The following is a 22,104-nucleotide window of genomic DNA, read 5'->3' on the forward strand; positions in this document are numbered from 1 at the left end:
TCAGTTCTGCAGGTGATAAGGTCATCAATATTGTACTCCTTCTTGGTGACATTTGAAGTAAATTTGGTACATTTTTGACCATTAAAATTCGTATTCTTACATGCAAAACACCTCTTGCATGGAAAAAATCCCTTACCCTGAAAGAAGGTAAGTACATTTTTCTTTGTTGGAGGATCAGGAACGTTTTTAGCTACTAAGTCCCTCAGTGTGGGAGCTCTGCGATATACCACCCTGGGGTTAATGGGTAAGATACCCTGTAGCTGCTGGTCAGATCTCAGGATAGGCCAATACTTTTTAAAAATGGCTTCTAACTGTCTATGTTGGACAGTATAGTTCAAGATAATCGGAAGATTATTATCCATTTGATCAGATCTCACTTTGTCCTGAATGAGGGTAATTCTAGGTGTGTCATATACTTTACGGATTTGTTCTTGGATAAAATCCTCATTGTACCCTTTATTCACAAACTTTGTTCCTATAAAGTTAGCTTGCTCCAAATATACTTTTTGGTCAGTACAATTTCTACGGATGCGTAACAGCTGTCCTTTAGGGATGTTTATAAGCCAGGGCTCGAAATGACAGCTATCCACCGGGATATAACTGTTCCGTTCCACTGGTTTAAAGTATGTTTTAGTTGATATTGAGTTTTCCTCCAGCGTGATCTCCAGATCCAGAAACTGTATAGTCTGATTGCTGATAGTATACGTTAGGGAAATATTTTGTTGGTTTAGATTCAATTTCTCAAAGAATGTGATTAAAGATTGTTCATCACCATCCCAGATGACAATACAGTCATCTATGAATCTTTTGTATAAAATCAGCTGGCTGGGCATATCATTGTAAATTGCCCCCTCCTCCCATTTTGACATAAATACGTTTGCCACGCTGGGTGCATATTTAGCTCCCATTCCGATGCCATTAAGTTGCCTGTAGAACTGGGATTGATGCCAAAAATAATTATGCTGTAAGCCATAAGCCAAACATCGCAAAACAAACTTTTTTTGCCTAGGGATGAGTTGGCTAAAAAGATTCATCGCCCACTTCGTTGCACTAATCGCCTCCTCATGATTAATATTGGTGTAGAGCGAAGCTACGTCAGCTGTTGCTATCAGGAACTTATGCTGTGGGGAGATTACTACAGTCTCCAGTAACTGGATAAGGTGTTTTGTATCTCTGAGGAAAGCCTTGGTGTTAGATACCAAGGGCTGTATAAACTTATCAACATATTCCCCTAAGCGTGAATTGATTGACTGGATACCGTTGATAATTGGTCTCCCAGGGGGTTTTAGGGGATCCTTATGTACCTTCGGTACCGTGTAAATAATAGGAACTCGACACATATCTGGATTCAGGTATTTACTTTCTCTCTTGGATAAAATACCTTTATCTTTGCCCTTTTGTATGAGCACAGATAATTCTTCCTTATACTCCCCAGTAGGATTACCTGTGAGCTTAATGTACGTATTCTGATCAAGGAGTTGATTGTTCAATTCCTCATAGTAATAATCTTTTGACAGTAATACTATTGCACCTCCCTTGTCTGCCGGTCGTATTATTACCTTCTTGTTCTTCTCCAATTCTTTGATGCCCTTTTGAATAATTTTGGGATCTGGTAACCTCCTTATTTTTAGTTTTTCCAGATCTTTTAGCACCATTTTATTGAATACTTCTACGTGCTGGTTGTTGTGTACTTGAGGGTTAAACAACGATTTATTTCTTAAAGAACTATGTTGAATTCTACCCGGCAAATTTCCAACAGATTCATCTTTTATGGGTTGATTAAGCATGTACTTTTTAATGTTTAATTTTCTTGTATATTTCTGAATATCGACGTACACATCGAATTTATTCAGATTTTTCTTAGGTGCAAATTTTAAGCCCTTATCTAATAGGGTTAGCTCTGGAATAGTGAGCTCAACCCCACTCAGATTAATGATTCCTTGCCCTATTTGACCTTTCTTCTTTTTGGACCCTTGTCCCCCCCTACATCCTCTCTTTCGTCTGGACTGCGGGCATACATTGATTCTGCTCCCCGAGGTGGTGATCTGTCGTTCCGGCGATGATCTAAAAAAGACCTGGAATGTGTTTCTTCAATATAGTTGGCTAAGGGTTCATATTTATTTTGTGTATGAACCGGACTTTTCCTATAATCCTGTTGAGGGTAATCGCGATTTGGCGGTACACTTTGTGAATTGGAATATGGGCCCTGATTTTGATATTGATATGCATCTCTCACATCTCGAGGATCCTGATTATATTGGTTGATATTGTGTTGAGGACCTTGCATGTATCCTCCTTGATTCCCTGTTTGGTTAGGGGGATAATATACCTGCTGAGTGTTCTTATTTTTCCAGGCTGGATGCCTGGGAGATTTCTTGTTATTTTTTCGCCAAGGTTTAGGGGTCCTTGGCTCATTTGCCTCACTTCTTATTGATCTAGTTTGATCACAAGGGTAGGGATTCGGGGGTCTATAATAATCATCCCCATTGGATCTGTCACATTGTGGTGATCTAGATCTATTTATCACAGGTGGTATGATAATCCGTACCTCTTTGTCTGGGGATGAGGACACTGAGCCTCTAACTCCCTCTTTTAATTTTAATTGCCATTTGAATGTTTGGTGTAAACGGTAATCATTGGTATCTCTCCAATACTTCCTCTTTTTCCGTTGCTTAATTTCAGCATCTTTATTCTCCAGGACTCTATTTAGTTGGTTCGTGAGTGATTCAAAAGGAGGGGTGTCCTTAAAATTTTCCAAGGATACTTTGCATTCGGCTAGTTCCTTGTTGATGACAGTCAACTTGCGTTGTTTACGTTTGACTAACAGCTGCATTAGTTCCAACCCCTTCTCATTAAAAAATTTGTACCACTCTTCAGTGGAGTCCCCATCCATTAGTCCATCATTGATGGGAACCTCCCATCTTAACCTTCTGGGAACTATCCCTTCTTTGATATATTGTTCATGTGTGGTGAGATCCCACCACACACTAATCTTTTTCTCCATTAAGTGCCCGAACTTACGAAAAATAGTGTCCAAATCCCCTGTGTCAGAGTGATTTTTACTTGTGAATACATCATTAAGATCTACTGTGCGATTTTCCATATAATTAAATATATCCATAGTTGCTGCTAATGTAGTAAAAAGGTAAAATGCAAAAATATATGTGAAAGGTCTACAGCGCTACTATAGTGAAAAAATTAATTATATCAATTAATCAATAAATAAATGAAAAAGCAGCAATTATAACGGTGAACTAAACCAAGCAAAATATGTGAAAAAAGGATAATGCGCTAAATCAACTGATTAAATAAAGGTGTCAACACATCAAAATACTGGAGAAATAAGACAAATTGATACAAAGAATAAAGTTCCAAATTCTAAATATATATCGTCCCTTGTTGCTGTAATCCTGAAGGCAACTCAATAACACTTTGCCCGACCGCACACACACAGTGTGTGAGATATAACCAGCTTGATGGTGTGATGATCAGCCTGTCAGGTCAAAAAAGTGCTTTCCACCAGGTATTCACAAGTTTCAGATATGCAAAGAAAGGGAGACAGAGAAAAGACCGATAGTGTGATACCGTTAAATGAACCACTAACGTCTCACAACACTCAGAACATCACTCACGAATCCCCGGTAATAGATAGGCTTTAGCGTGTGTGCATGTAGGCTGCTCAGCTTGTCAGGCTCTTCATCCGGCACCTCCGTGCGTCCCGTCACTCAAGCTCCTCCCCCACGCGTATCGTCACTAGACACGTGACTTAATCATGGGTCAATGTGTGAGTGGGGCTTGCTAGGCTATAAATAGCCTGTCACACACTCGCAGCGGCGCGAACGGACCAATGGGGAGGCACCAATGACTACATCATTGCAGATACACCACCACATTTCAGCCGTTGTGGTTTATAAAATTGTATCTATTTAACAAATTTTAATGTGATACAAAATGAGACAAAATAACTTTTAAAACCGCTGTCTTAACAGTAACAAACAAAAAATGGTTTTATCTCAGGTTCTTATATGGGCAAATCCGTGCAGCTCAGACTCATCTGTTATGAGCACATACAGACAATACCCCGTGGTTTTCATGTAGTATTACTACCACATAAGCCAAAAATATATATATATATATATTGATAGTGTATAACCATATACAAATACACGTAAAAATAAAAATAAATACATATAAAAAATATATAAAAAATATATATATATAAAATGCAAAGTAATCCACCATATACATGTTAAAATTGTTACATGTGGATCAAGCCATAAGCTGTCAATCACATATCCCAATCTGCACTTAAAATAGCATCATACGCTAGGATTGCATAACACTACAAGAGCACTATACCACTAGCCAACAAGTGAGTATACGCTCATAATAAAATAACAATAAGATAGCTGATAGGGAGATGTGAGAAATATACATATATATAAAATACTGTTAAAACTTATTAAAACCAGAAGTTTAAAAATCAGATATAAAACAGTTAAGATCAAAGTCGATATTTAAACCATTCGGAGAGAGAGATCCCATCTCATGGATCCATCTTGATTCTGCTTTACTTATCTCTCTCACCCTATGGCTTCCTCTCCAATGGGGACTATATTTTTGTATGCCCCAAAATTTCAAACCCTTTGGGTTCCCTTGATGACATAACTCAAAATGGCGGGAGACATTATGTTTCGGGTATGCCTTTAAAATATTCTGTACATGCTCTCTTAATCTTTTCCATAAGGGTCGTTTAGTGCGGCTCCTCGGGGAGCAGAATCAATGTATGCCCGCAGTCCAGACGAAAGAGAGGATGTAGGGGGGGACAAGGGTCCAAAAAGAAGAAAGGTCAAATAGGGCAAGGAATCATTAATCTGAGTGGGGTTGAGCTCACTATTCCAGAGCTAACCCTATTAGATAAGGGCTTAAAATTTGCACCTAAGAAAAATCTGAATAAATTCGATGTGTACGTCGATATTCAGAAATATACAAGAAAATTAAACATTAAAAAGTACATGCTTAATCAACCCATAAAAGATGAATCTGTTGGAAATTTGCCGGGTAGAATTCAACATAGTTCTTTAAGAAATAAATCGTTGTTTAACCCTCAAGTACACAACAACCAGCACGTAGAAGTATTCAATAAAATGGTGCTAAAAGATCTGGAAAAACTAAAAATAAGGAGGTTACCAGATCCCAAAATTATTCAAAAGGGCATCAAAGAATTGGAGAAGAACAAGAAGGTAATAATACGACCGGCAGACAAGGGAGGTGCAATAGTATTACTGTCAAAAGATTATTACTATGAGGAATTGAACAATCAACTCCTTGATCAGAATACGTACATTAAGCTCACAGGTAATCCTACTGGGGAGTATAAGGAAGAATTATCTGTGCTCATACAAAAGGGCAAAGATAAAGGTATTTTATCCAAGAGAGAAAGTAAATACCTGAATCCAGATATGTGTCGAGTTCCTATTATTTACACGGTACCGAAGGTACATAAGGATCCCCTAAAACCCCCTGGGAGACCAATTATCAACGGTATCCAGTCAATCAATTCACGCTTAGGGGAATATGTTGATAAGTTTATACAGCCCTTGGTATCTAACACCAAGGCTTTCCTCAGAGATACAAAACACCTTATCCAGTTACTGGAGACTGTAGTAATCTCCCCACAGCATAAGTTCCTGATAGCAACAGCTGACGTAGCTTCGCTCTACACCAATATTAATCATGAGGAGGCGATTAGTGCAACGAAGTGGGCGATGAATCTTTTTAGCCAACTCATCCCTAGGCAAAAAAAGTTTGTTTTGCGATGTTTGGCTTATGGCTTACAGCATAATTATTTTTGGCATCAATCCCAGTTCTACAGGCAACTTAATGGCATCGGAATGGGAGCTAAATATGCACCCAGCGTGGCAAACGTATTTATGTCAAAATGGGAGGAGGGGGCAATTTACAATGATATGCCCAGCCAGCTGATTTTATACAAAAGATTCATAGATGACTGTATTGTCATCTGGGATGGTGATGAACAATCTTTAATCACATTCTTTGAGAAATTGAATCTAAACCAACAAAATATTTCCCTAACGTATACTATCAGCAATCAGACTATACAGTTTCTGGATCTGGAGATCACGCTGGAGGAAAACTCAATATCAACTAAAACATACTTTAAACCAGTGGAACGGAACAGTTATATCCCGGTGGATAGCTGTCATTTCGAGCCCTGGCTTATAAACATCCCTAAAGGACAGCTGTTACGCATCCGTAGAAATTGTACTGACCAAAAAGTATATTTGGAGCAAGCTAACTTTATAGGAACAAAGTTTGTGAATAAAGGGTACAATGAGGATTTTATCCAAGAACAAATCCGTAAAGTATATGACACACCTAGAATTACCCTCATTCAGGACAAAGTGAGATCTGATCAAATGGATAATAATCTTCCGATTATCTTGAACTATACTGTCCAACATAGACAGTTAGAAGCCATTTTTAAAAAGTATTGGCCTATCCTGAGATCTGACCAGCAGCTACAGGGTATCTTACCCATTAACCCCAGGGTGGTATATCGCAGAGCTCCCACACTGAGGGACTTAGTAGCTAAAAACGTTCCTGATCCTCCAACAAAGAAAAATGTACTTACCTTCTTTCAGGGTAAGGGATTTTTTCCATGCAAGAGGTGTTTTGCATGTAAGAATACGAATTTTAATGGTCAAAAATGTACCAAATTTACTTCAAATGTCACCAAGAAGGAGTACAATATTGATGACCTTATCACCTGCAGAACTGAGGGTGTTGTGTATGTCCTGGAGTGTCCATGCTCCCTACAATACATAGGCCGCACTAAACGACCCTTATGGAAAAGATTAAGAGAGCATGTACAGAATATTTTAAAGGCATACCCGAAACATAATGTCTCCCGCCATTTTGAGTTATGTCATCAAGGGAACCCAAAGGGTTTGAAATTTTGGGGCATACAAAAATATAGTCCCCATTGGAGAGGAAGCCATAGGGTGAGAGAGATAAGTAAAGCAGAATCAAGATGGATCCATGAGATGGGATCTCTCTCTCCGAATGGTTTAAATATCGACTTTGATCTTAACTGTTTTATATCTGATTTTTAAACTTCTGGTTTTAATAAGTTTTAACAGTATTTTATATATATGTATATTTCTCACATCTCCCTATCAGCTATCTTATTGTTATTTTATTATGAGCGTATACTCACTTGTTGGCTAGTGGTATAGTGCTCTTGTAGTGTTATGCAATCCTAGCGTATGATGCTATTTTAAGTGCAGATTGGGATATGTGATTGACAGCTTATGGCTTGATCCACATGTAACAATTTTAACATGTATATGGTGGATTACTTTGCATTTTATATATATATATTTTTTATATTTTTTATATATTTTTTATATGTATTTATTTTTATTTTTACGTGTATTTGTATATGGTTATACACTATCAATATATATATATATATATTTTTGGCTTATGTGGTAGTAATACTACATGAAAACCACGGGGTATTGTCTGTATGTGCTCATAACAGATGAGTCTGAGCTGCACGGATTTGCCCATATAAGAACCTGAGATAAAACCATTTTTTGTTTGTTACTGTTAAGACAGCGGTTTTAAAAGTTATTTTGTCTCATTTTGTATCACATTAAAATTTGTTAAATAGATACAATTTTATAAACCACAACGGCTGAAATGTGGTGGTGTATCTGCAATGATGTAGTCATTGGTGCCTCCCCATTGGTCCGTTCGCGCCGCTGCGAGTGTGTGACAGGCTATTTATAGCCTAGCAAGCCCCACTCACACATTGACCCATGATTAAGTCACGTGTCTAGTGACGATACGCGTGGGGGAGGAGCTTGAGTGACGGGACGCACGGAGGTGCCGGATGAAGAGCCTGACAAGCTGAGCAGCCTACATGCACACACGCTAAAGCCTATCTATTACCGGGGATTCGTGAGTGATGTTCTGAGTGTTGTGAGACGTTAGTGGTTCATTTAACGGTATCACACTATCGGTCTTTTCTCTGTCTCCCTTTCTTTGCATATCTGAAACTTGTGAATACCTGGTGGAAAGCACTTTTTTGACCTGACAGGCTGATCATCACACCATCAAGCTGGTTATATCTCACACACTGTGTGTGTGCGGTCGGGCAAAGTGTTATTGAGTTGCCTTCAGGATTACAGCAACAAGGGACGATATATATTTAGAATTTGGAACTTTATTCTTTGTATCAATTTGTCTTATTTCTCCAGTATTTTGATGTGTTGACACCTTTATTTAATCAGTTGATTTAGCGCATTATCCTTTTTTCACATATTTTGCTTGGTTTAGTTCACCGTTATAATTGCTGCTTTTTCATTTATTTATTGATTAATTGATATAATTAATTTTTTCACTATAGTAGCGCTGTAGACCTTTCACATATATTTTTGCATTTTACCTTTTTACTACATTAGCAGCAACTATGGATATATTTAATTATATGGAAAATCGCACAGTAGATCTTAATGATGTATTCACAAGTAAAAATCACTCTGACACAGGGGATTTGGACACTATTTTTCGTAAGTTCGGGCACTTAATGGAGAAAAAGATTAGTGTGTGGTGGGATCTCACCACACATGAACAATATATCAAAGAAGGGATAGTTCCCAGAAGGTTAAGATGGGAGGTTCCCATCAATGATGGACTAATGGATGGGGACTCCACTGAAGAGTGGTACAAATTTTTTAATGAGAAGGGGTTGGAACTAATGCAGCTGTTAGTCAAACGTAAACAACGCAAGTTGACTGTCATCAACAAGGAACTAGCCGAATGCAAAGTATCCTTGGAAAATTTTAAGGACACCCCTCCTTTTGAATCACTCACGAACCAACTAAATAGAGTCCTGGAGAATAAAGATGCTGAAATTAAGCAACGGAAAAAGAGGAAGTATTGGAGAGATACCAATGATTACCGTTTACACCAAACATTCAAATGGCAATTAAAATTAAAAGAGGGAGTTAGAGGCTCAGTGTCCTCATCCCCAGACAAAGAGGTACGGATTATCATACCACCTGTGATAAATAGATCTAGATCACCACAATGTGACAGATCCAATGGGGATGATTATTATAGACCCCCGAATCCCTACCCTTGTGATCAAACTAGATCAATAAGAAGTGAGGCAAATGAGCCAAGGACCCCTAAACCTTGGCGAAAAAATAACAAGAAATCTCCCAGGCATCCAGCCTGGAAAAATAAGAACACTCAGCAGGTATATTATCCCCCTAACCAAACAGGGAATCAAGGAGGATACATGCAAGGTCCTCAACACAATATCAACCAATATAATCAGGATCCTCGAGATGTGAGAGATGCATATCAATATCAAAATCAGGGCCCATATTCCAATTCACAAAGTGTACCGCCAAATCGCGATTACCCTCAACAGGATTATAGGAAAAGTCCGGTTCATACACAAAATAAATATGAACCCTTAGCCAACTATATTGAAGAAACACATTCCAGGTCTTTTTTAGATCATCGCCGGAACGACAGATCACCACCTCGGGGAGCAGAATCAATGTATGCCCGCAGTCCAGACGAAAGAGAGGATGTAGGGGGGGACAAGGGTCCAAAAAGAAGAAAGGTCAAATAGGGCAAGGAATCATTAATCTGAGTGGGGTTGAGCTCACTATTCCAGAGCTAACCCTATTAGATAAGGGCTTAAAATTTGCACCTAAGAAAAATCTGAATAAATTCGATGTGTACGTCGATATTCAGAAATATACAAGAAAATTAAACATTAAAAAGTACATGCTTAATCAACCCATAAAAGATGAATCTGTTGGAAATTTGCCGGGTAGAATTCAACATAGTTCTTTAAGAAATAAATCGTTGTTTAACCCTCAAGTACACAACAACCAGCACGTAGAAGTATTCAATAAAATGGTGCTAAAAGATCTGGAAAAACTAAAAATAAGGAGGTTACCAGATCCCAAAATTATTCAAAAGGGCATCAAAGAATTGGAGAAGAACAAGAAGGTAATAATACGACCGGCAGACAAGGGAGGTGCAATAGTATTACTGTCAAAAGATTATTACTATGAGGAATTGAACAATCAACTCCTTGATCAGAATACGTACATTAAGCTCACAGGTAATCCTACTGGGGAGTATAAGGAAGAATTATCTGTGCTCATACAAAAGGGCAAAGATAAAGGTATTTTATCCAAGAGAGAAAGTAAATACCTGAATCCAGATATGTGTCGAGTTCCTATTATTTACACGGTACCGAAGGTACATAAGGATCCCCTAAAACCCCCTGGGAGACCAATTATCAACGGTATCCAGTCAATCAATTCACGCTTAGGGGAATATGTTGATAAGTTTATACAGCCCTTGGTATCTAACACCAAGGCTTTCCTCAGAGATACAAAACACCTTATCCAGTTACTGGAGACTGTAGTAATCTCCCCACAGCATAAGTTCCTGATAGCAACAGCTGACGTAGCTTCGCTCTACACCAATATTAATCATGAGGAGGCGATTAGTGCAACGAAGTGGGCGATGAATCTTTTTAGCCAACTCATCCCTAGGCAAAAAAAGTTTGTTTTGCGATGTTTGGCTTATGGCTTACAGCATAATTATTTTTGGCATCAATCCCAGTTCTACAGGCAACTTAATGGCATCGGAATGGGAGCTAAATATGCACCCAGCGTGGCAAACGTATTTATGTCAAAATGGGAGGAGGGGGCAATTTACAATGATATGCCCAGCCAGCTGATTTTATACAAAAGATTCATAGATGACTGTATTGTCATCTGGGATGGTGATGAACAATCTTTAATCACATTCTTTGAGAAATTGAATCTAAACCAACAAAATATTTCCCTAACGTATACTATCAGCAATCAGACTATACAGTTTCTGGATCTGGAGATCACGCTGGAGGAAAACTCAATATCAACTAAAACATACTTTAAACCAGTGGAACGGAACAGTTATATCCCGGTGGATAGCTGTCATTTCGAGCCCTGGCTTATAAACATCCCTAAAGGACAGCTGTTACGCATCCGTAGAAATTGTACTGACCAAAAAGTATATTTGGAGCAAGCTAACTTTATAGGAACAAAGTTTGTGAATAAAGGGTACAATGAGGATTTTATCCAAGAACAAATCCGTAAAGTATATGACACACCTAGAATTACCCTCATTCAGGACAAAGTGAGATCTGATCAAATGGATAATAATCTTCCGATTATCTTGAACTATACTGTCCAACATAGACAGTTAGAAGCCATTTTTAAAAAGTATTGGCCTATCCTGAGATCTGACCAGCAGCTACAGGGTATCTTACCCATTAACCCCAGGGTGGTATATCGCAGAGCTCCCACACTGAGGGACTTAGTAGCTAAAAACGTTCCTGATCCTCCAACAAAGAAAAATGTACTTACCTTCTTTCAGGGTAAGGGATTTTTTCCATGCAAGAGGTGTTTTGCATGTAAGAATACGAATTTTAATGGTCAAAAATGTACCAAATTTACTTCAAATGTCACCAAGAAGGAGTACAATATTGATGACCTTATCACCTGCAGAACTGAGGGTGTTGTGTATGTCCTGGAGTGTCCATGCTCCCTACAATACATAGGCCGCACTAAACGACCCTTATGGAAAAGATTAAGAGAGCATGTACAGAATATTTTAAAGGCATACCCGAAACATAATGTCTCCCGCCATTTTGAGTTATGTCATCAAGGGAACCCAAAGGGTTTGAAATTTTGGGGCATACAAAAATATAGTCCCCATTGGAGAGGAAGCCATAGGGTGAGAGAGATAAGTAAAGCAGAATCAAGATGGATCCATGAGATGGGATCTCTCTCTCCGAATGGTTTAAATATCGACTTTGATCTTAACTGTTTTATATCTGATTTTTAAACTTCTGGTTTTAATAAGTTTTAACAGTATTTTATATATATGTATATTTCTCACATCTCCCTATCAGCTATCTTATTGTTATTTTATTATGAGCGTATACTCACTTGTTGGCTAGTGGTATAGTGCTCTTGTAGTGTTATGCAATCCTAGCGTATGATGCTATTTTAAGTGCAGATTGGGATATGTGATTGACAGCTTATGGCTTGATCCACATGTAACAATTTTAACATGTATATGGTGGATTACTTTGCATTTTATATATATATATTTTTTATATTTTTTATATATTTTTTATATGTATTTATTTTTATTTTTACGTGTATTTGTATATGGTTATACACTATCAATATATATATATATATATTTTTGGCTTATGTGGTAGTAATACTACATGAAAACCACGGGGTATTGTCTGTATGTGCTCATAACAGATGAGTCTGAGCTGCACGGATTTGCCCATATAAGAACCTGAGATAAAACCATTTTTTGTTTGTTACTGTTAAGACAGCGGTTTTAAAAGTTATTTTGTCTCATTTTGTATCACATTAAAATTTGTTAAATAGATACAATTTTATAAACCACAACGGCTGAAATGTGGTGGTGTATCTGCAATGATGTAGTCATTGGTGCCTCCCCATTGGTCCGTTCGCGCCGCTGCGAGTGTGTGACAGGCTATTTATAGCCTAGCAAGCCCCACTCACACATTGACCCATGATTAAGTCACGTGTCTAGTGACGATACGCGTGGGGGAGGAGCTTGAGTGACGGGACGCACGGAGGTGCCGGATGAAGAGCCTGACAAGCTGAGCAGCCTACATGCACACACGCTAAAGCCTATCTATTACCGGGGATTCGTGAGTGATGTTCTGAGTGTTGTGAGACGTTAGTGGTTCATTTAACGGTATCACACTATCGGTCTTTTCTCTGTCTCCCTTTCTTTGCATATCTGAAACTTGTGAATACCTGGTGGAAAGCACTTTTTTGACCTGACAGGCTGATCATCACACCATCAAGCTGGTTATATCTCACACACTGTGTGTGTGCGGTCGGGCAAAGTGTTATTGAGTTGCCTTCAGGATTACAGCAACAAGGGACGATATATATTTAGAATTTGGAACTTTATTCTTTGTATCAATTTGTCTTATTTCTCCAGTATTTTGATGTGTTGACACCTTTATTTAATCAGTTGATTTAGCGCATTATCCTTTTTTCACAATGTTAAGTATGGCCGCCGTTCCCGCCGCCAAGTTCGAATTTTTTACGTAGTTTGTGCAAGTCGTCCGCGAATCGGGATTTACGTCGTTTACGTACGCGTCGAAATCAATAGGCCCGTACGGCCTACTTTGCCGCAATGCGCACTGGGAAATGTAGTCGCCCGGCGCATGCGCAGTTTAAAAAAACGTCAAAAACCGTGAGGTCAAACCTCATTTCCATACTACACGCCCCCCTCCCAGTCATTTGTGGGTAAATTCAGTTGATTGGACATAATTTGGAAAGGCACACACCTGTCTATATAGTCTCACAGTAAACAGTGCATGTCAGAGCACAAACCAAGTCCAAGGAATTGTCTTTAGACAGGATTGTATTGAGGCACAGATCTGGGGAAGGGTACAGAAAAACTCCTGCAGCATTGAAGGTCCCAATGAGCACAGTGGCCTCCATTATCCGTAAATGGAAGACGTTTGTAACCACCAGGACTCTTCCTAGAGTGGGCCGCCTGGCCAAACTGAGCGATCGGGGGAAGAAGGGCCTTAGTCGGGGAGGTGACCAAGAACCTGATGGTCACTCTGACAGAGCTCCAGCATTTCTTTATGGAGAGAGGAGAACCTTTCAGAAGAACAACCATCTCTGCAGCACTCCACCAATCAGGCCTGTATGGTAGAGTGGACAGAAAGAAGCCACTCCTCAGTAAAAGGCACATAACAGCCACTTGGAGTTTGCCAAAAGGCACCTGAAGAACTTTTGGACCATGAGAAACAAAGATTAAACTTTTTGGCCTGAATGGCAGGCGCCATGTCTGGAAGAAACATATAACCGCTCATCACCTGGCCAATACCATCCCTACAGTGAAGCATGGTGGTGGCAGCAGCTTTCTGTGGGAATATTTTTCAGCAGCAGGAACTGGGAGAGCAGTCAGGATCGAGGGAAAGATGATTGCAGCAATGCAAAGAGACATCCTTGATGGAAACCTGCTCCAGAGTGCTTAGGACCTTAGACTAAGGTTAATTTTCCAACAGGACAACGACCCTAACCACACAGCCAGGATAACAAAGGAGAGGTTATGGGACAACTCTGTAAATGTCCTTGAGTGGCCCAGCAATAGCCCAGACTTGAACCCAATTGAACATCTCTGGAGAGATCTGAAAATGGCACCGACGCTCCCCATCCAACCTGATGGAGCTTGAGAGGTCCTGCATAGAAGAATGGGAGAAAATCCCCAAAAATAGGTGTGCCAAGCTTGTAGCGTCAAAGGTGCTTCAACAAAGTATTAAGCAAAGGCTGTGAATACTTATGTACGTGTGATTTTTATTTTTTATACATTTGCAAAGATTTCAAATAAACCTCTTTCACGTTGTCATTACGGGTATTATTTATAGAGTTTTGTGGAAAATAATAAATTTAATCCATTTTGGAATAAGGCTGTAATAAAAGAAAAGGTGAAAATAGTGAAGCGCTGTGATTACTCTCCGGATGCACTGTAGTCCTGCGGCTTTGCAGAAATGTAGAGCATCTGCAATATCTATAAACATAAAACATAGGGGGTTATTTACTAAAGGCAAATCCACTTTGCACTACAAGTTCACTTCACTTTCAAGTGCAATCGCTGTAGATCTGAGGGGGACATGCAAGAAAAATAAAAAACAGCATTTTTTCTTGCACATGATTAGGTGAAAAAATCAGCAGAGCTTCCCCTTATTTCAGAGCTTCCCCTCAGATTACAGCAACTGGACTTCCAAGTGCACTTGTAGTGCAGAGTGGATTTGCCTTTAGTAAATCAACCCCATTGGGTTTTAGTGTGTGTAGCTACATTGGTTTTTATAGCTTTTCTTTGGGTTTGTTTGGATTTGTCTAGACCTACCTCTGGCCCAACACGTCATTTTATCCTAAACTCTATAGGAACACATCACAGCTCAAGTAAATTCTAACATGCTGGTAGTACTGAAGTCAATCTTAACTTCAATACAACCAGCTTGCCAAAAGATAAATTGAAATGTGTTGAATGGGCCAAATTTTGATCCGTCTGCGATCAGCTTAAATCATCAGGAACTCAGGATCCTAATCAATCAACTCCCTTTGGTCTAATACAAGCATGTCCAAAGTCAGGCCCGGGGGTCAATTACGGCCCACGTTTCGGTTTAATGCGGCCCCACTGGTAATTTGGATATATATCTCTTTTGTAGCCCCCAACAAATCCCTGAGCAGATTCACATGAACACAGACCACTCTTTTTTCAGAATAACAAAAGATAGGAATCTGCAACAAAGTTAGGCAAAATCCTATACAATTTACACAGATCACCCAGAGTGGAATGTTTATTCTCTCAACAAAAGTGGAATTACTCTTTACCTAAAGCTGGAAAAAGTCAGCCCACCTTCCTGTCTGAGCTGTATACATTTTAGGACTGCATGGATAAAAATACATAAATTCTTTGGACGGTAAACACTTCCCATACATGTATTTCTTCCATGGATGTCACTGTTTGCCTGAAGTTTAGTTTTAAATGCACAAATTTATTCTGTTTTTTTATTATTATTATTTCTTGCCAGGCCTGACTCATCGAAGATATTCCTGGCTTTGGGTTTTGGATTTTATGCCGAACTGACGCTGGATGAAGCGCTAAAATTTATCGAAAAGAAGAACAAAATGTTGACTCAGTAAGAAAATCTGTGACAGGGCTCTTTATGCGAAACGATGTGCTCTGTAACTTTGTACTTTTTAATTATGATTTTTTCCCCCAGAATTAGTGAAAATCTGACCAAGGATGCTGCAAATATTAAAGCCCACATCCGACTGGTCCTGGAGGTAAGAAATAATCTCCCACAGCTGTGTACTTATTATTCTGTCTAGCAATGGTGTTGATTTACTAAAGGCAAATAGACTGTGCACTTTGCTCCAGGTGCCGCCCATATTGTCGGCAGTAAAATAGCGGTAAAACGCCGATATTTTACCGTCGGATTTGCAGCGCTTTTAACCCCTGCTAGCAGCTGAGAAAAGGTTAATACCGCTGGCAATGCACCGCTGTATCGGCGTATTGCCGGCGGTACGGCAGCGCATTAGCAGCTGTGAGTTCACTGCTGCTAATGCGCTCCAAAGAAGCTGCTGGCAGGACTTTTTCTGACGCCCTGCCAGCGCACCGCTCCAGTGTGAAAGCCCTCAGGTTTTCACACTGGAGCGTGAGGAGCAGCTGTTTAAGGGCGGATTGCAGGCACTATTTTTAACACTATAACGCCTGCAAAACGCCCCCAGTGTGAAAGCAGATGGTCTGCCGACTTCTATCATCCAATCATATGCAAGCAAAAATGCTGTTTTTTTTAATTGTCCTTGCATGTGATTGGGTATTCTTTGCAAAGTAAAGCTTTACCTCATGTACTAAGCTCTAGAACTACTGTGCTTGCAAAGTGCACAGTCTAATAGCCTTTGGTAAATCAACCCAATAATGTGTCAGGTAATAAAGGTGCAGATTACAGATTCTGTAAGTAAAGAAGCTTAGACTTCACAATATCTATATGGAAGAAATTAGTCAAATATCCAATGAACTTTATAGAATAAAAGCACATTTGAACACTTTTCATTTGTAATTGTAATACAGTAAAACCTTGGATTGTGAGCATAATTTGTTTCGGAAACATGCTTGTAATCCAAAGCACTTGTATATCAAAGCGAATTTCCCCATAAGAAATAATGGAAACTCAAATGATTCGTTCCACAAACATTTATTCATAGGTCCTTCAGTTTTTAGTCCATATAAAAAGATTATAGCAATGTGATAGGTTGTGTAACCATAAAATGTCCATCCACAAATGGAAGCCTCCCCAAGGGGATTAGAAGCAAAATCCAGCGGTAGCTACAGAGTGTAAAAGAGAAGAGAGGCGTCTCTAAGTGTAGCAATATGGTTACATTTAATGAAGGTACTACACTTAGTAACTCACATGGTTGATGATTAAAAGAGAAACATCTAAGTATTTTGGATTAAGCTGTCTGCAATCGTGAGTGGGAAGACTACCCTGCAGTAGAGCGATCTGAAAGCGAGGCTTGAGAGAGTAGGGGGGTCTGACTCTCCTACGTGTTGCAAGCACAGGCATTTCTCATTTGGGCTTTGACTCAAATCGATATGTATTTTCACCCTGGAATCAATACATCTAACCACTCCCTGCCTTTATGACATCATATGATGTCCTCGGGTTGAAGTGGTTATACCGGGATGATGCCTACAACTGCAGGCATCATCCCGGCATCAATATTTTCAGCTGGTGATTCCCTCTTTACTAGAAGTGATTTGAGTATATAAAACAACCACTCAATCACTTCTGCGAGCGGCGGAAGGGGTCCCCCCTGCGGCTGCCTTTCCCGGGCTCTGCTGTCCTATCACAAAGCCCGGGAGCGGTGCAGCGGCGGCACTGACATCAGATCTCTCCATAAAGAGAACCTGTCATGGCCTATGCTTTCACAAGGGACTTTATTTATCCCTTGTGAAAGCAATAAAGTTGAGTAAAAAAAAATGTAAACAGACAGTGTAAAAAAAAAAAGTTTTGAATAACATAATAAAACGAATAAAAAAATAAAATAAAGATTTTTACATGTAGGAGAGAATATTGCACTGAGTGGGAACTGGTTAAAATACTTACCCAGTGTTCCTCCAGGTGGAGCAGAGGCTAAAAGTATTAAAATATCTTTTTATTTGGCGTTTTGACAATTGTTAGAACTTCTGTCAGCCCTATATTGCTGTCTGTGCTCCAACTGTGGAGATTCACTTTCTTTATTCATCTTAGTAAATGTTGTTTCCGGGATGAAAAGTGATGGAAGACCCAGAATTTTACAGTTGTCACCAGAACAGGATTTGGGGGAAAATCTTTAACCACTTAAGACCCGGACCAAAATGCAGCTAAAGGACCTTGCCCCTTTTTGCGATTCGGCACTGCGTCGCTTTAACTGACAATTGCGCGGTCGTGCGACGTGGCTCCCAATCAAAATTGGCGTCCTTTTTTTCCCCAAAGAGCTTTCTTTTGGTGGTATTTGATCACCTCTGCGGTTTTAATTTTTTGCGCTATAAACAAAAATAGAGCGACAATTTTGAAAAAAATTCAATATTTTTTACTTTTTGCTATAATAAATATCCCCCAAAAATATATAAAAAAATAAAGTTTTTCCTCAGTTTAGGCCGATACGTATTCTTCTACCTTTTTTTGGTAAAAAAAATCACAATAAGCGTTTATCGGTTGGTTTGCGCAAAATTTATAGCGTTTACAAAATAGGGGATAGTTTTATTGCATGTTTATTAATAATTTTTTTTTTTACTACTAATGGCGGCGATCAGCGTTTTTTTTTTTTTTTTTTTTCGTGACTGCGACATTATGGAGGACACTTCGGACAATTTTGACACATTTTTGGGACCATTGTCACTTTCACAGCAAAAAATGCATTTAAAATGCATTCTTTATTGTGAAAATGACAATTGCAGTTTGGGAGTTAACCACAAGCTGATGGGGTTATGTGTTCCCTGAAGTGTGTTTACAACTGAAGGGGGGTGTGGCTGTAGGTGTGACGTCATCGATTGTGTCCCCCTATAAAAGGGATCACACGATCGATGCAGCCGCCACAGTGAAGAACGGGGAAGCTGTGTTAACACACGGCTCTCCCCGTTCTTCAGCTCCTGGACCGATCGCGGGTCTCCAGCGGTGATTGGGTCCGCTGGTCCCGCAGTCACGGAGCTTCGGACCTGGACCCACGGCTGGGTACTAGTACAGGACGTAACTGTACATACATGTGCCCAGCCGTGCCATTCTGCCGACGTATATGTGCAGGAGGCGGTCCTTAAGTTGTTAAATGGGGGCACATCACATGTTTCAGTGATAATTGACTTGTGTCAATGACATCAGTTTGACATCAAATTGCTTTTGAGATCGTTCAAAATTCATTGACAGGTTCAGCCGCTGCATGTCTAGTCATTAACACAGGTTGCCTGCACACAGCCCCAGGCAGACCCACATGCATAAACAAACACCTTACTCAGGCCTCTGTGTGTATGTGAATGAGGCTCTACATGTATGGTCAGCATTAACCTCCTGCACACAGAGTGCACATGTATGTCTTTCTTACAGAAAACGATTGTAAGGCTTTTAACTCATGAATGATTTCCTAAACATTTCTAGGGTCTGCGGGAATTACAGGAGCTGCCTAATGAGTGAGTCCGACCATAACGATGAGGGATCAGAAGTCTTGTCCTCTTTTGTTATTTTGCTGGATGATGGCAACACGGTGATCTCCCTGCAGGAACCAAGGAGGCTCCTTTATGAGTGTGTCTGTTTACAGTCCGTTTACAAGTACAGTTCTTCTGTTGTATTTTCTTTAGAGACCTGTGTTACAGGATAATAAATGCAAGAAAAAAATAGGATTTGATTGGCTTTATGGTACTTTTATTCTTACAAGCGAAGTATAGAGACTTACCGACTGGGGTCTACACAATTTGAATTCTTTCTTATCAGCTATCTCATGCTACAGCCTTCACCTTACACTAATGCCGCATACACACTGTCACTTTTTGTGATGAAAAAAAATGTCATTTTTTATCATGAAAAAAAATGACATTTTTCCAACTTCATCATTAAAAATTATGTTGCCCACACACCATCGTTTTTGAAAAATGATGAACAAAGTGACGGCACTCTGAAGGGGAAGTTCTATTCGCCTTGAGGCTGCTTTTAGCTGGTTACTTGTTAGTAAAAGACGATTCGTGCTTTTTTGTCTGTTACAGCGTGATGAATGTGCTTACTGCATTATGAATGTTATGCCTCGTACACACGGGCAAACATGTACGATGAAAACGGTCCGCCGGACCGTTTTCAGCGGACATGCCCGCCCGGAGATTTCTGGATGATGGCTGTACACACCATCATACAGAAATGAGAGACAATCCGCGCGGACAGACAGCGTGGTGACGTGTTCGCGCTGCGACGATGATGCGGCGACGTGCGCGACGCTGAAAGGTCAATGCTTCCGCGCATGCGTCAAAGTCATTCGACGCATGCGAGGGATGGCGGCCGCTCGGACATGTACAGTAAGTCTGTACAGACGACCGAACATGTCCGACGGACAGGATTCCAGCGGGCATGTTTCTAAGCAAGTTTAGAAACATTTGCCTGCTCGAAAACGGTCTGGCGGGCAAATGTACGCTGGAATCCTGTCCGATCGGCCGTACAAAAATGTCATTTTATTTCATCACAAAAAGTGATCGTGTGTACGGGGCATAATAAACTGCCATTTGAAGTGATAAAAAAAATCACACATCAAAATGTGTATACTGTATATAAAATATGCCATGCTAAATAAAAATAAATCAATTCTATCTAGTACACAGGTGTCAAACACAAGGCCCGCGGGCCGAATCCGGCCCTCCAGGCCATTTCATGTGGCCCTCGCAACTCTCCTGCAGCTGCAGAAGCGCTCCAGCCCTCCTCTGGTCCTCCTCCAGACCCTTACTTTCTGCTTTTAAGCAATGCATCCAGCTTCTTCCCAGCAGCAGCAAAAGGAAAGGGGGTACACTGTGATGTAATGGAGAGTGGGGGACCCAACTTCTGATGGTGGGTGGCCCTTGACATCGAATGTAAGGGGAGGGGATGTGCTGGACATCTAATCTTACAGATACAACCAGCCCTTTTGAGGCCAATCATAATGCTGATGAGGCCAACGATGAAATTGAGTTTGACACCCCTGATCTAGTGTATGAAACCATATGCTCTATACCCATATTTCTACTATAGATCATCAGTTGCAATACACAGAACAAATAGAAAAAAATTGTAGCCACCACACATTATACAAGCCCAGCGTGTAATAAGTGATAGCAGCCTCAGCCTAAGTCCCCTTTCACACTTATACGACTTGTCTCACGATTTTGGACTGCAAAATCGTATGACAAGTCATTCTCCATTATTTTCAATGACTACCATTCATACTGGCACGACTTTAAGTTGTGCCTACTTCAAAGTAGTCCTTGGTCCGATTTTGATGCCACTTACACAGGCATTCATTGAAATCGCAGCCGTGAATCGCGGCCGCGAAATCGCGGTAAAATCGCGCAACTTTGAAGTCGTACAACTGTGAAAGGGGGCTAACTCCATCCAGGCCCCCGACATGTTTCGCCCTACCCCATCAATGTCTGTGTCCCCAATTTGTAGATGCCCCCTCTTTGTTGTCCTGGTGACAGACAATGCAAAGTTTTACAACTGTACCAGTCCATGAGGTAATGGGAAATCTTCCCGTGGGGACATACGATTGAATGACCGCTTTATTTCCTGTTACATTGGAGAGATTTCCTCTCACTTCCTTTTTGTCTTTGGGGCAAAAGTAAAATGCCATTGATGAGGCAGCAAATTCATCAAAACCTGTCAGGTCAGGGAGTGCCTGATCTGCGCATTTGTAGCCTCTGTTGGCTTTGTAATTTTTTTATTTGTACAGGTTTACTTTAAAAATGTGTTGGCAATGATTGATCCTATTTTCTTGCCTTGACACGCTAAGCATAACAGCCTGTCAACAAGCATTTTCAGAAGATCAGAAATGGCACATTCCATTCTCTGATCCAGAGGCATCATTCAATTCTAAAGCCCTGTACACACACTCGTTTTTCTTGGCGGTAAAAAGTCAGAGGGGAAAGCTGAGAACTGGGCAGGAAAACTGCCATGGAGCTTTGGCCGGGAATCCCGGCAGTGTGTATGCTCCATCAGCACTGCCTCGCAGTCTTTCCCATAGGTAAGTAGTACTGTAGATCTGGCGAAAAAAAAACACCGGCAAATTAGAGAGCAGGTTCTCTATTTTCCCCGGCGGGATTCCCGGCTGTTTTCCAGATGGGAAAACTGCAATGGAGCATACACACGTCCGGTTTTCCTGGCCAAAAGCTCTCCTGGCAGTTTTCCTGCCGGGAAAACCGGTCGCG

The 22,104-nt window shown here is 40.3% G+C and overlaps 1 protein-coding gene across 1 annotated transcript in view; it reads left to right on the top strand.

Moving 5' to 3' along the window:
• The window catches only part of UXT (ubiquitously expressed prefoldin like chaperone), a 32,950-nt gene extending 13,384 nt beyond the window's left edge, over nucleotides 1-19,566 (top strand). The window contains exons 4-6 of the mRNA XM_040324364.1: nucleotides 15,722-15,829; nucleotides 15,914-15,977; nucleotides 19,325-19,566. Of these exons, the coding sequence (XP_040180298.1) occupies nucleotides 15,722-15,829; nucleotides 15,914-15,977; nucleotides 19,325-19,360 (208 nt within the window). The 3' untranslated portion in view covers nucleotides 19,361-19,566. The remainder of the gene's footprint in view (nucleotides 1-15,721; nucleotides 15,830-15,913; nucleotides 15,978-19,324) is intronic.
• Nucleotides 19,567-22,104: the final 2,538 nt, after the last annotated feature.

The sequence above is a fragment of the Rana temporaria genome, chromosome 9 (assembly GCF_905171775.1).
Source record: "Rana temporaria chromosome 9, aRanTem1.1, whole genome shotgun sequence".
NCBI classification, from domain to species: Eukaryota; Metazoa; Chordata; class Amphibia; order Anura; family Ranidae; genus Rana; species Rana temporaria.